The sequence below is a fragment of the Kryptolebias marmoratus genome, linkage group LG1 (assembly GCF_001649575.2).
Source record: "Kryptolebias marmoratus isolate JLee-2015 linkage group LG1, ASM164957v2, whole genome shotgun sequence".
In the NCBI taxonomy this organism is placed as follows: domain Eukaryota; kingdom Metazoa; phylum Chordata; class Actinopteri; order Cyprinodontiformes; family Rivulidae; genus Kryptolebias; species Kryptolebias marmoratus.
In genome coordinates, this window is record NC_051430.1 from 29,833,603 (window position 1) to 29,849,396 (window position 15,794).

The following is a 15,794-nucleotide window of genomic DNA, read 5'->3' on the forward strand; positions in this document are numbered from 1 at the left end:
AAAGGGTTAGGGTCTTTTGGCCCAGGGCTAGGGTTAGGGTCTCCTCAGGGTTGAAGGGGTTAGGGCCTTTTGACCCTGGGCTAGGGTTAGGGTCTCCTCAGGGTTGACGGGGTTAGGGCCTTTTGACCCTGGGCTAGGGTCGGGTTCTCCTCAGGGATTAATGCAGAAACTGCAGTTTTAATATACAGTAAATTTGGTCATTTTAATAATAATTTATTTTCACCAGTTGTCATGCTATCCAGTCACCCTTCTACAACAATTCATAACATCAAGGAATTCAACAACCATATTTCTTAAGACGAAAAAAAAAGATTCCTACATGTCTTCACAGGTAAACATAAGGGTTTCTTACAGATTATTCTCTAACAGTTTTTCTGTTGATCGTTGAAAGATTCATAATAATCAGGTGTTGCTAACTGATTGGCTGAGACTTGGGCCTGACCTTCGGAGGAAGTTGCGGTACTGCTCGTGTCGCGTCTCAGCCGTCCTCCTCATGATGTTCTGGAACACCTCTCGGTCCAAAGCCCATGTTCTCACTTTGTTCACGGCTGTAAAAGCAGGAAAAAACACATAGGTTCTGACATTTCACTGGGAAGAAATTATTTAGTGGCCCTGAGAGAAAAATGCCTCAGAAACTGAAAGGCTCAACGAGAAAAATACTGTTTTGGCCTACAGGGTTTTGTATTGCTAAGTTATAATTTAAAAACAAAACCTTTCTTTAAAAAACACTTCACACACCCAATGCAAAAAGAAACACTTTAGTAAAAACAAAAAAGGCATAGTTTACGAGAATCATATTTGCATGTGCATGTAATTTTCTTTTTTATGCATTTACACACACTGATGTGCTAAACCCGACACATTTACAGCACTTTCACTTTCCTCATATCACTGTAAGCAGATTAAATCATTAACATGGGGGTGGATGCTAAGGTGGGTACAAAAAAGTCGAAGCAAGTACGATGTGGGTGGAGGCGGGAAACAAATAAAAAAAATAAATCACACACAGGCTAGAATACAGTTTTGCAAGCTGTGGACATTAAAAATAAGCTGTTGCTTTGTCATTTGGAAGGAAAAAAGGTGAAAAAAGGATCTTAGACAAACTTCTGAGGGTATAAAGAGATGTTTAAAACGAAAAAAGAACAAATAAAAATCTTCCACCTTCCTGTTCACCCTGAATATTCAGGTCACCTCGACGCCCACTCCTTAAGGATCAATATAAAATTAATTTACCTCGTTAAATACACCAGTCCAATCAAAGTGTGCTCTCACACAGAACATGGTGTCCACTTTCCAAAAGCCACGGACATAAAAGCCGGTCAGGATGCCAAGTAAAGCGTTTGTCAACACAGCCGCGAAAAATCTTGTTTGCTTCACCAAAGAAGTCAGAGATGAAGGTCAAAGGAGTCCAGAGTGGGTTGTGGATTTGTACAAGATGATTTTAAACCAAAGCAGAACATCTGACCTCAGACTTCAGGACCCAAGTCCAGTGTGAGACAAAAACAAAATCAACAATTATGTGCAAACGTTCAAATATATTGACTTTAAAAGGAAATTTCATACTCAAAAAGCCTTTAGAGAGAATTAATGTCAAACTAAGATGTGTTTCAGTGATGAACTGAACACTTTGCCTTTAAATAGTGTGTCCCACGCTGAAGAGGTCAGCATGTACCACTCAACCCAACACGTGTCCAACATCTGAACTGGGACACAGACTTTAACTCTGTCTGGACTCACTGGGACCAGAGCAGGGACAAACAGGACAATGTTTGATTAGGTCTGTCACACTGTTACAAGTTCAGCCCTCCGAGTGGTTCATGTGTTTGATGCTTATAGCCTCAGCATGCATTTATAAAAAAGAAAGAGAACTTTCAGTCTTTACTGTAAGAGTTTAAAAAAGGTTTTACCTCTCACTGATGCTGTGCGTGTGCAGTTGTACAGAATGGCTAATTCTCCAAACGTGGTCCACACCGTGATCGATGTGAGCAGTTTGTTTTGTTGAAACACATCCAGCTTCCCATCTGAAAATGTGAAATAAAAGAGTTAACAATCATAACAGTGGGACCAGATCAGGGACAAACAGGACACAGCTTTGTGGTGCAATTTTAAAAAAGCCAGTCTTCATAGATTGAAGGTGGCTTACAATGATACATTAAGACTTTTGTTAAAAAAGCCCAGATGGACCAGTGCCAGTGAACTGTTTGTATCTGCTCGTGTCAGCACTTTGATGGCTGTTTTAAGAAAGTTTATGTATAAATTTATTTGTTGTTTAAATGAGTCTAATAATAGAATTATTCTACTGTTGACTAACGTTAAATATAGTGCAGTGAAATACTCATCTGTCCTTTGGAGATATTGGTATGATTGCCTCCTGAATGGTTAGGTACCTTTACTATTGTACTTTTTATTATTTTATTGTATTTGTTATCTTTTTTATGTAAATTGGACTCTGAGTCTGTAATAAAATCTATCTATAACCCAACTGAATGAAATTAGAGTCTCATTTAAATCGTGAAAGACACAAACAGAAGGTGATTTTTGTGTTTTTAAACAGAGCATATTTCAAGATTTCCAGAGTTCAGTCTTAGGTCTGAACTGCAGACAAACCAGTTCAGCCTCCAGACTCTTCTACTGTGAAGCCAGGCTGTTGAAATGGATGCAGGATGTGATTTAGGAGGAACATTATTTTGAAAATTTTCCACTATTTTCAGACAGTGAATCTCAGCTCATCTTTCCTCTGAAATGCTCGTTTTATCCCCAGTCCTCTCACTGACCTGTTAATTAACCTAATTAGTTGCGAAATGCTCCTCCAGCTGTTTCTTATTTGTACTGCTTATTTTTTTTTACAGCCTTTTGCTGTCCCTTTGCCAACTTTTTTTTTCCAGCTTAAAATTTGTGTAAATTAATAAGGTTAAATTAAATTACTGAACGAATGAGTGATGTGATTCAAAACAACAACAAAGCCCTACATTTCCAAACTCTCTGTCTGTGAGAAGTCCTGAAATTATTCTGAATAAAATTTGCAACAGAAATTAGGACAGAAGGCATCGTTACTGAGATTATAATCAGTAACGTCTCCTGATGTTTGTGAATTTCAGAGCCTCATTAGAAAAGTAAAAGCTATCATGGATTAAGCTTTTGCCTTTTAATTTTGTCATATATTTACAGTGACTTTGGAATTGACTTTCTGCAGTTTGATTTAACTTAATTCCACAAGCTTTTAAAAACAAATATTTAACAATTTCTAACTTTGGTGACAAATGTCTGGACATATATGACAGAGCAACAAGACAGCGTTAATATGCATGCATTCCTGGACCAACATGGTGCAGAGAAATCAGTCCAACACTAAACAATAGAAGAAAGAAATGTCCAGTTTGTGTTTAATTTGTAAATTTCACCACCTGCAACACTGGATGTGGACAAACCAGAACCCCTGTGGTCATTTAAATACTCTGTTTCCGCATTTAAATTACTTATTCATAAGCAAATACATAAATGACAAAAGAAAAGAAACATAAATATTAAAGTAAAATTATAGTAAGTTTCATTTACTTCATGACACTATGACTTAGGGTTCAAATGTAACTTTTCTCTCTCCTGCCAAGAGCTGGTAAACCACAAGAATGTATTCTGCTTCCATCTGCCAAAAATAAGTTTCACCCACCAAAATAATTATAACGTACATTCTTCAAATAAAGTCCAGCTAAGCTTTCAAAACAACGAAAAGCCCTGCAAATATTCACGTCCCGTGAATCTGAGTAAAGCCGTGGAACCAACTGAAAGCCCGGTTTGTGCAGCGCTGCTGTGATTTGATTGGCTCGTTGTCAGAGAGGCTTCGCGGCGACCAACGAGGGCAAAGAGGACACACAAACCATAAGAACTCAGTTTAAAATGCTACACACAGCCTGACAGTTTCAGGCTGTTGTTGCTATTTTCACATGATGAATAAATATTATTGTCATCATCCTGATGAAGGTAACATTTAAATTTACTGACCTGATCCCAATCAAAGTGCAGTTTTCTGTTCAGTGCTCAGCTTTTTTATTGTCTTAAGTTCTCATGTACTAATAATAATAATACAAACTCATTAGAAAATTACTACTGAATGAATTAAATAACCTTTTCTGTTTTTAAATTGACTCCGACCAATCACCTTTTAGAAAAGCTCTATCCTCAGGACTTCATTCAGAAGATGTGATATTACAAAGACCAGGCTGTGGTGAGGTAACTGAAATTCACAAGTTGTAAAAAGTTCCTGCAGATGTTTATTTACGATCCTCCGCCGCCATGAAAGGCGTAACCAGACGTGTTTGTGTGCCTGTCTTTTAGGAACCACTGAATAATTTGTCAGCATGTCTGCGTATGCACGTAACTGCAAACAAACTGCAACATTCGTGTGACGTTTCTGAGAATGATGTGAAGTTTTATTTGTCTCAATTTAGTCACAAAGTGTCTTAATTATGTCTCAATTTGATTACAATTTATTCTCTTTTTTGCCGTTTGTCTCTAACAGTTGCAGCCCTGTGAGATCCTGGCTTTAGCAAACAAAAAAAAACAGCTTATCTTACAGTCAATCTTACAGATATTGAGCTAAGATTCTGTGTGCTCACAGCTGAGACACATCAACAACATATTTTATTAAGCACTAACATCTTTTTTTAAATTTGGCACAAAAACATTCTTTCAATAATTTTTTTTTTATAGTGATGTTTGGTGTGGCAGCAAATCTTCTCAGAAGGTTTGGGACTTTATGCCATTAGCTGTTATGAAATTACAAGAACTACTAAATCTTGATTCTTCCTCTTGTGTGTACAGAACATAGTTTTGTGTTTCGGATGTGCCTCCTCCTGCAGGGCAAACAGAAGAAGAGTTTCCTGCACTGGCTCGACTGGTCAGACCTGCAGGCTACATCTAACTTTAATTTGGTCTCTGTGCAATGTTTGTGCCACTAGAATAATCATCACTCATCAGTAATCCAATCAGCTTCTGCAGGTAAAGATATTTTCACCTCCAGACTTTTGCTTTTTGCCCAGACGAAGATGAGACAGAGATGAACCCACCTGCCAGGACAAACAGGTGATTCCCCGGCTCTCCCTGCTGAATGACGTATTCTCCCTGCTGGTACGTGCGCTCGTACATGCACTCCACCATGTCCTTGATCTGCTGCTGCTCCAGCCTCTTCAGGTACTGGTTCTTGTTCAGAGCGTCTGTCAGGAGCTTCTTTACACTGTCGCACATCAGAAAACACACTTTTACTCCGCTGGTTATATATTTACATTTCTTAAGTATTTAACAACTTATATGAACTTATGAGCCAACCGGGAGCTTATCTGTGATATGACTTGTTGCATTTGTCATTTACTGACTCAAAAACCACGACAAAAACTGTGAAGACAAAGTCTTAAAGGCAAAAAAATCTAAAGTTTTTTATACAAAAATACTTTAATAAAGAAAACCACAAGCTGTGGCAGTCAGTAAACTCAGTGATGAAGGTGTCATGAGGGAATAATGTTGTGACGCATGTGATGTTAAGGTGAAAAATCAAAGAGCTGCCCCCAGATGAAGGAAGGAGGAGCATCTATAGGTGAGACACCTGGTCCAGGTGTAATAGGTCTGCTTCTGTTGCTGCAGCATAAAAACACGACACGTTATATAGGAGTAAACCATCACATGTGTATATATTTCTGTTTCCTTCATCCTCTGGCTGCTCTGATGTATTGCTGAGCCACCAGCACTCCTACATCATCATTACTCATCATTTCTTTTTGGCCTACGTGATAAATATTTTGTCTCCAGTGACATGATGACTACTTGAAGCTTCTGTGCTATTTTCTGACAATGAATCAAACAAAACAGCGTAAACACAACATCATCATGAGCTGTCAAAGTTCACCGGTGCAGATTTGAACAGCTGCAGCGAGGGGCCGCATAAAAAAGACATCACTTCCTTTGGGAGCTGTAAACTGAAAAGGTTAAGAGCTACATTTTATAGATCATGAGGCAGTGGGTGGTCTGTTTATCCACCTGATGTTGTGACATAAATATTCACTTTGGAGCTTCATAATGGCAGTGCAGCTAAAATAAAGTTGTATTTTTCAACCATCCTCGCCTCCTGCCACCTAGCTGTGTCATTACTCTGCAACTTGTCACCGTCGTTCACAGAGGGTGAGCGTTCCAGGCTGCATCACATACATCTGCTTATATAATCTACGCTGGGATTATTGGTTTTAAACGTCAGGATCAGGAACGAGGGTCAGCATGCAAGTGTTGATTCACAGCAGGGTGGGGTGTAACAGTCAGCATAAGTAATGGTTCAGTATGCACCTCTGTAGGAGGGTCATGGTTTAGTATGGGTTTGGCACAACGGGGGGGCAAATGCAAGTTGTTTTTTATTCTTTTTTGTCTTAACAACAGACAATGACCCACCCAGAAGCAGAGACAGAGAAACAAATCATCCTTGTTAGTGAGGATGCTCCAAGGTAGCAGCTCATGTGGGGTAAGATTCATCAGCTGGTAACTTCACTATAAAATTAAAATAAAAAGTCAGATTGTGTTGTGTAATTCAACTGAACCCAAACAGTCTCCTAAAGGCCACATGTCAAACAAACTGTCACTCTGCTCTCTGCTCAGTTTGGGATAAACATGGAGGCAGTTGTTGCTCAGGAGCTGAACAAGCCTAAAATCCCTGAACTCCGAGGGTATTCTGAACTTATAATGCTGCTTCTTCTTCTAGTCGTTTGTTAATATAATGCCAGAGTTTTCCTCTGACACCCTGACAGGCACATGCAGCATTAAAGCTGCAGCTGAAAAGAATGAGCTACCTCTTGGATATATTTTCTAACTCCCAGCAACCATCACTTAACTTTGATGCAGTTTGTACATGTGTGCCGTTCTCTCTGCTCTGGGGTCTGTTCCAACGGTGCCCACAGAACATATTGACCATAAAGTGCTTTAGATAGCTTCCTCTACTCGTTTTTTCTTGTTGCGACAGTCAGCAAAACTCTGCTGTGACCTCATGTGCCTAACGTATTCTTTGTGTGATTGCCTGTACCCGTCCAGACACAGTACCATAATGATTAAGTACAAATACATGTACATTTATAGCTCTACTTCAGAGCACTTGTATTTGTACTTTGTGTTGTGGAATCAAATACAACTTGCTTTAGGCAGTAAATAGCATTTTGAGCTGTTAGTTTTCTATCTGATCTTGCTGTGTACACATTAACAAATAGCACAAAGATAAGGTCACACATTTTAGACCCATTCATAAAAGCAAATACAACAACAAATACAAAACATTTCACTTATTTTGTTCAAAGTCAATAAGATCAGTTTTCAGGGGTTGCAGTGGCTCAGCACTTATGTTCCAATAAAGCTGCAGAGTCATTTTTTAATCACAAACATTCAGAGCCAATTACTGATCAAATAAGCTGATTTTGGCAGATATTTCCAAATTAAGAGTCAACAGAGCAGCAATCAGTTTGACCTTAGCACAAAGTCATTTTACATGATTTTCACGTTTTCTCAAAGTCATGAAGAAAAACAGGTTTTAGTTTCTTTCTTAATCTATAAAGATGCTTTGTGTGCTAGCAATACAATCTGTAATATATATATATATATATTTTTTTTACTTATATGCCATTCTGAGCTGCATTTAGTCCAATTCGAGGCAAATTCAGTTTCTGTTTCCTCTTAGCTTGCTGCCTCTGCATCCCCATGAGTAAACATTTTAAGATCAACTTACTTCCTAATCTTATAACCCTCTTGTTGGGGCAGGACATACTGTAACACAGAGAGCTGCTGCCATGAATCAGGGCAGTAACAGGAGATGTTCAGCTTCAGAGGAGGGGTGTGGAGAAGTTTTGCACCCGTTCTCTGTCTTGCTTGCCTTTAGAAATCTCGCGGTGGACTGGGCCTGAGGGTTCCTCTAACTGGTTCCTGCCTGCCCTTGTTTGTCATCTTTTAAAGCCTTTCTGAAAAGACAAGCATCTCACCTTGCATCCTTTGGTACCCGAGCTTTCTCGAAGGAGAACTTTGGGAGGCTGCTGGACGTGGGTTCAGCGGACACCCCGGCTTTGGCGCCCCTCCTTCTGTTCAGGCTTTCTTTGATGCGGACGCTGAGATTGGGGCTGCTCCTGCTGCTGGCTCTGACAGAAGGGGGTCGTGAAGTGAGCCCCGCCGGGGCGCCGCTCTTCACCACGTCCTGCAGCTTGTTTAGTTGGATGCACTTGTTCTGCAGTTCCTCGCTCAGCTCGGACAGAACCTGCGTCTGTTTGGCCACGTGCTCCTGGAGAACTTTGATCTGCTGCTCTTTGGCACTGAGCTCCTCGTCCTTCCTCTTCACTTCCTGCTCCAGCTCCTCCACCCGGACCCTCAGGGAGTCCACTGACGACTTCTTGAACCCACCTCGATGGTCTTTATGGACCTGACCGTTGGAAGCTGGAGCTGAGCCGTCAGTTTGTTTGTAGCGCTTTGATTTCATCGAACCGTTCCCCATATTGCCTAAAAAGACGAGATTTAAAGTTGCACATTAAAAGATGTTTGTCCCTCTACTCTGTGAACGCTGAGTCATCATTCTCTATATTGTTTTCTATTTTTTCAGATGTTTTTTCAGTCAAACTACTTCTGCATATTTTGTGCCATTTTAGGCATTCATATATCAAAACATTCAGCTCATTTAAGAGATGGGTGCTATGATCTGATTTTCATAAATTTTAACATTTCAAACATTTTTTCACACAGACATACACAAAGATCTCTTCAGTTCCTTTAAAACTGTTTTTTTTTATCTGGCTGTCTTCTTATGCCACTTTTAGCTTTCAGCTAGTGTTTTCCTCCTTTTAGATATTAGCTACTTCGCTGCTTTTTTAGCTTTAACAACTTAGTTTCAGCTCTGCAGCAAATTTCAGCAAAGCCATTCAGCTCTCACACTGAATTACTAATTATTCACACACTCATCTCTTACATTTTACTTGATGATTTCTAACATTTATCTAAAATATGAACCATTTCCTCTGTTATTTACATCATATCCATCTTAAAACAACAAAAACTGATTAACTTCTGATGTCAACCTGATTCAAAATGGCTGCCACAACTAATCAAACAGCAAACAAAAAAAGGCTATAGGTCTGCCACAGACGTGTCCTCCATGACATCTAAGGCAAAAAAACGCCTGAGTGAGATTTCACTTAAAACAGCTGATGCAGCGAGGAAACAGAGGAGACAGACAGAAAATCCAGCTTATAATAGTCAATGAGTGTCTCCTTCATTCATTATTCAGAAGGCAGGAAGTGTTGGATTACATGAACAGACTCTCAGTGAGCAGAAGCTGCTCAGGGAGCTTATGAAATAATATAGGATTTAAAAAGCAATCGCAAACAGCTTCAAAAACGATGTCAGAATCGTGTTTTTCTCTGCATGCATCATGTGTAAATGGGGAACATTTTTGAGAACAATCCAGTTGTTGTTATTTGGGATTTCTGCCCACTCACACACACACACAGTAGATTTCATTCATATCATTCAGTCCTGCTGGATACAGTCAGTCAGATCAGTCTGCCGTCATATATACAACTACAACCATCAGGTAAACAACTACAGCCATCAGGTAAACAACTACAGACATCAGGTAAACAACTACAGACATCAGGTAAACAACTACAGACATCATGTAAACAACTACAACCATCAGGTAAACAACTACAGACATGTAAACAACTACAGACATCATATAAACAACTACAGACATCATATAAACAACTACAGACATCATATAAACAACTACAGCCATCATATGACAAGTACAGCCATCATGTAAACAAGTACAGCCATCATATAAACAACTACAGCCATCATATATACAACTACAGCCATCAGGTAAACAACTACAGCCATCAGATAAACAACTACAGCCATCAGGTAAACAACTACAGCCATCATATAAACAACTACAAACATCATGTAAACAACTACAGCCATCAGGTAAACAACTACAGTCATCATGTAAACAACTACAGCCATCATATAAACAACTACAAACATCATGTAAACAACTATAACTCTTCTTTTTACTTTTATTTGGATTAAAACTGCAGACACACGTGAGGGAGGGCGAACAGGAGGAAGTTGTGGTTTCGTCCAACTCTTAGCCAATCAAAACACTAATTAATAGTTCTGCTTCTAATCAAAACATCTGATGGGAGCGCGTGCACCTGCAACTTCCTGCCGTGGGTCTGAGACAAAGATGGCTCTCTTGGGGCGGATTCCGGTTCTTACCTGGGCTGTTTCCGGAGCCTTCAGACGAGCTCGGAGGACGGTGGAAGAACGGGAGGAAGGCGCTCGGACACCGGAGCATCGGGACAGTCGGTCCACTGATCTACGGCTCGGCTCCCATCCTCTCCCGCCTCTGCATCCCTCGCGCTCTCTCCCCCATCCGCTGTTTGGCAGGGCTGACACGGGTATGGCAGGCCGTTGTAACATATAATCAAACCAGACTCCAGTCTCACATTTCACTGACAGCCTTTCCTGTCAGTCAGAATTCATTTCAACATATCTATAGTGTCATTCCTACCAGTAAACATTATATTATATCTCTGAAGTTGCGTTAGAGTTAGAAATTAATTTAAAAGTAGCATTCTTTAAAGGAATGCATATCACCCGCCACCTTGCATGCCGATCTGTAAACAGCAGATGGGGGTGATTCTCAAAGTTTAGCTCAATATTTGTAAAATTTCCTAAGTTATGGCCATTTCTGTGTTTGCTGAGGTTGCTTAATCTCGGCTGACTCCAAAGGTTAATCAGCTGAAGACGTACAACCAATGATAACTTTCTAAAAGTTTTATTTAAAAAATGTTTATACACTTATTCCTGCTTAAAAAGAACACATCAGATACCCAGAAACCTTTTTGACTGAGAAAAAAACATTCTAGATTCCTATCTGCTTTAATAAAAAAAAAAGAGCTTATTATATGATAAACCGGCTTGCTATACTTCTATCTATCTATCTATCTATCTATCTATCTATCTATCTATCTATCTATCTATCTATCTATCTATCTATCTATCTATCTATCTATCTATCCACAGCGAGTCCTCCTCCTCCATCTAACTCTGTCCTATGTGTCCTCTGTCCTCCATGTCCTCTCGAACTGCATCCATTAATTTCCCTCTTTGTCTCTAACATCCTTCTGTCCCTCCTCTGCACATGTCCAAACCATCTCAGTCTGTCCTCTTTGTCTCTAACATCCTTCTGTCCCTCCTCTGCACATGTCCAAACCATCTCAATCTGTCTTCTTTAACTTTATCTCCCAGTCCTCCAACCTGTGCTGGACCTCTGATGTCCTCATTCCTAATGCTGTCCATCCTCGTCCCTCCCAAGGAGAACCTCAACACCTTCCTCCTCTGCATCATGTCAGCCAGCTCTCTACCTTTGCCTCTCATTGTCCCTATGTTTGGAGATGCTACTCTCGGTCCTCCACTCTTGTCTTGCCTCTTGTCTCCCGGAACATTTCCCTCCTCGTGGTCTTTGACTAACAGCAGCATCCTGTTTGTCAACAGCATCGGTGGCGGTTGTCATTAACCCAAACCTCGACCGATCAGATATGGTATCACTTGGACAGTTTGGCAAAAGGGTTTAACGCCGGATGCCCTCCTGACACAACCCTCACCATTTACCCGAGCTTGGGACCGTCACAAGAGATGCACTGGCTTGTGCTCCCTAGCGGCTTATTCTATTAAAAATTTAAATAAATTATCATCATAGAGTTGATGCTGGGGGTTAAATGTAGTAACACAATGTTGGTCAAAGCAAAGAAACGAGCTGGAAACAAGAACCAGAACAGATGCTGCTGAACAAGTCAAAAGCTCAGTGACAGTAATCATTTTTTAGTAATTTTACTCTTTTGATTGCAACAAATCACAGCCTGCATTTTAACTTCTGGACAGGCGAGTATGTGGACGACACGCTGCACGCAGTCCTTCACACCCACACATGATTAATCGGTTTTCTCTGAGCGTCTGCATCTGAGCAGCAGCCCTGCCTGCAGCAGATTCCACTCCCAGCATAAACAACGATGGCAGGTGGCCAGAACGGATCCATCTGCAGCCGTCGGGTCACAATAACAAAGAATCCAGGTCACTGACATCCAGCCTGAACCCGACCAGAACCGGGCAGAGGGTCTGAGGACACGCTTTCAGCCAGCAAACAAACAAATAAAGCTGGTTTTGTTCTTTCTCCCAGCGACTGAGAGGAGTTCAGGGATTTGCAGAACTCATCCTCAGCTTAGAGGCATTTTATTTCTCAGAATATGACAGTCAAGATTAAACAAAGGTCACTCTGAATAATATTATAGGAAATGTTTCATGTGGAAGAGAGAATTCTCCTGTGAGGCTGCTGAGCTGCAGCCTCCTGACTGCTTCAGTGCTTCACTTTGTCTTTCATTTTATAGATACCACATATTTATCACTTTATCAGTTACTGCAGACTTACTTTAATGTTTTAGGATGATAAGAAACACTTTGGCTGTGCTTTGGTGTTTATATAGTCAATGTTTTTTTTACACATTTATCATTCAGTTTGACTCTATGATCTCAGAACACTTTTATTTTATTTGTGCATTTCAAATAGCCAATATATATATATATATATATATATATATATATATATAAAATTAAAATTAAAATCATTATTAAATTAGAAGTAAAGGGGAATGTAAACAGGTTTGCTCCTCCACCTGTCTGTACATTTGAAAATCCAGAAATGTAGTACATCTGTTGGATCTGCTTTATGTGGCAACATTAAAGTTCAATTCTGTAAAAATATCTTATTTTCTATGAAAGTAGCAAACATCCAGAGAACCCTTCCCTCTCATCTGATATCCACTGTAAAAATGTACCTTATTGAAGAAGGTTTTTAGTTGTTTTTGCAACTCTTGATTGCTGTTATTTTCTATTGAATCTGCTGCAGAGTTACAGTTACAGTTATATTTACAGTTAGAACTGTGAAGTCATGTTTATAACAAGGAATGTCATCAATTACAATAAATTTATAAATGTAAATTTATAGCTGTGACAGAAACCTAAATGTAAAATTAATCCATCACAGCTGATATGAGGTTCTTTTTGTGAGAACACGTCTTTAATCTGCACCGAAATGTTTTCTGTATCTGTGTCTGAACAAACACATCGTTCCAAATCACACAGCAGCCAGACTTTGACACAACAGAGGACTCGTTAACGTGATGAAGCACATTAATTAGTTTTAATTAGTTGGAATCTTAATTATCAGAAACCTCTTAATCGCTTCCTTATTTCAGATCACATTACTGAGCTGCAGGTTCTTTGAAATTCAGCTGTTTGTAGTCAGTTGTACTTATTTAATTTGGACACAAGGTGGAGCCAAATAGGTGTTTTTATTCTCAGTTGAATCTAACATAAACTGAGATTTATGATCCTAACTAATGCTAGTTGAAGTAAACAAACAAAAATAAATTTAAAACCACATAATGAGAACATTAACTCCAGGGTGGGAGGGGTCCAGGGTGGTTTTTTCAGCCCATTTCCTGGTTCTTAAGGCAGCCAAGTCCTGGATGGAGGGCCGAGGAGCTCCAGGAATTGTTTCTGTTAATTTGGATGCAGCTGAACAACAAATACAATCATTTAGAAACTTGTTCACTCCTTGGTGTAACATTCAGGGCTGCACGATGGTGCAGATGTCTTTCAGCAAAAAGGTCCTCAGTTTGATTCACGTCTGAGGCTTCAGTTTGGAGTTTGTTCAAAACATGCATGTTTTGGTTTTTTCAAGCAGATGAAGCACGTGGAGGTTTGGATGAAGTAATATTCAGTGGTCTATACTTCAGTTCTCCCATACCTGAGCAATAATCATCTTGATTTTTTCTTAATTAACCCTTGTGTTGACACCTTAAACCAGAACTGAGAAGGCTTCCCATAAATGGACCTCTTACCTACAGCTCAATAATCCTCCATTTAACAAACCCACAGAGCCACTGGATCGTTTGAAACATTTTATTAACTTTCTCTTTTAAGCACAACTAAATCATTTATAAACTGTTTCTCTATTCCAATTAAACCGTACAAATACAAAATGAATAAACACAGAAAAGGACATAAGAAACATACGGCACGAGACACAAATAACCAAAAACATCACTCTGCACCAAGTGGGAAACAGTCAAGGCAAAGCAGACATCGGTCAAAAACATTTAACTTCATACTCTGATCCAGTACCTTGAAAAATAAGTGTCTCATACAAACTTATATAAAAAATAATTAAGCAAATATCTGAGAACTACTCGTTTTTTAGCTTGTTATGTACCTGGTACAAAATTAAATAACAGTAAATATTGATATGACAAGAGAATGTGATGACACGGGTTTATAAATAAAGTAAAGGTGAAGCAGAATTTAATAATATGACAAATAAAACAACCTGTGAGGGGCTTAAGATAAAATCCTCACTTTCACATTAGTCAAACACACAAAATGTATTCACTTTTCTGCTCTGGTCACCGGGGGGGGGGACGTCTTCAGGCCGAGGCAAACCACAGCAGCCACTCTTTAAATAAGTGTTTCCTACTTCAGAAAACTCTCAAAATTTAAACAAAAATATCTTTTTTTTTTAATACAACCAGTGCATTTCTTTTCATACACATCACAACAAAAATCTTCAAACTCATAAAGCAAAAGAAACTTGGAATGGAACAAAAGGAAAGCGAGAAAATGTCACAGGCGTGACGGATGAGCAGAGTTTCAGGTTGAGGTTCTCCGTACGGAGAATGCTGGCGTCCGGAACCAGAAAGTTAAGCGTCTCTGCAGCGTTAGCCAACCAGCAGCTAACTTTGTAGTTCAACAACTTCACACAGGAGTGTCGGGGTGAAACACTTCCAACGGGAAACCTCCGGAGGTTTGTAGTGTTCCTTTAACAAAAAGACTATAAAGTCGTACAAAGAGATGAAAAACAGCTGTTTTCAAATACACAGCACAAAGAGCGAGAGGGAGAGGGTAAACACAGCTTGGTTTGAACAGATTGTCATTTCCCTTCCAACACGGGGATACTTTGTGGACAGGACACGTCTCGCCTGTTGGGTTTGTCTTCTTCCTGGTTTCCTCTGAGGTTTAGACCCTGCTTAGCAGAGTGGACCTGCAGAGAGAAGACAGAATGTCATAAGCACCTGAGGATGAACCAAACATACAGTATATATGTTTTACATTCACTTTTTTATGATATTTTACATTTTTTTCTGTCTGTCTGGATTTCAATAGCATCAATCTTGATAAATTAAATTATTTCCTTCTCTTTGATGGATGTTTACAGTTCGACAGCTTGTGTTTGGAGTATTTAATACAGTGGTGTCCAATCCTGGTCCTGGGGGGCCACTATCCTGCATGTTTTAGATGTTTAGATGTTAGATGTTCTGCAGAAGCCTGTTAATGACTCAGTCATTCAAATCAGGTGTGTCAAAGCAGAGAAGCATCTAAAACATGCAGGACAGCGGCCCTAAAGGACCAGGATTGGACACCACTGATTTAATAGTTTTAAAGTTGCACTACTTATTTTGGCCACTAGAGGACAGAGGAACTCCACTCGTTATGAGTTCATGTTGGTAATCTCGTGCTTCATCATGAGTCATGTAACCAGGGGTGGAAATTAAAAATTTTGTCCACCAGTCATAGTGGCTGGTGGACAAAATGTTTTACCGGCCACGCAAATATTTTACCAGCCACTATTTTTTGTTGTGACAAAAAGTTATTTCATATGATGATGATGATGA

At 39.6% G+C, this 15,794-nt stretch overlaps 2 protein-coding genes across 2 annotated transcripts in view; both read right to left on the bottom strand.

Annotated features, from left to right (window-relative positions):
- Positions 1-10,419, bottom strand: part of prkg2 (protein kinase cGMP-dependent 2) — a 35,438-nt gene extending 25,019 nt beyond the window's left edge. Inside the window, exons 1-5 of the mRNA XM_017430814.3 lie at positions 10,282-10,419; positions 7,998-8,505; positions 5,064-5,230; positions 1,908-2,021; positions 443-548 (exon numbers count right to left, since the gene is read on the bottom strand). Coding sequence (XP_017286303.1) covers positions 443-548; positions 1,908-2,021; positions 5,064-5,230; positions 7,998-8,505; positions 10,282-10,360 — 974 coding nt within the window. The 5' untranslated portion in view covers positions 10,361-10,419. The remainder of the gene's footprint in view (positions 1-442; positions 549-1,907; positions 2,022-5,063; positions 5,231-7,997; positions 8,506-10,281) is intronic.
- Positions 10,420-14,014: 3,595 nt separating this feature from the next.
- Positions 14,015-15,794, bottom strand: part of rasgef1ba (RasGEF domain family, member 1Ba) — a 26,745-nt gene continuing 24,965 nt past the window's right edge. Inside the window, exon 14 of the mRNA XM_017430859.2 lies at positions 14,015-15,163. Coding sequence (XP_017286348.1) covers positions 15,139-15,163 — 25 coding nt within the window. The 3' untranslated portion in view covers positions 14,015-15,138. The remainder of the gene's footprint in view (positions 15,164-15,794) is intronic.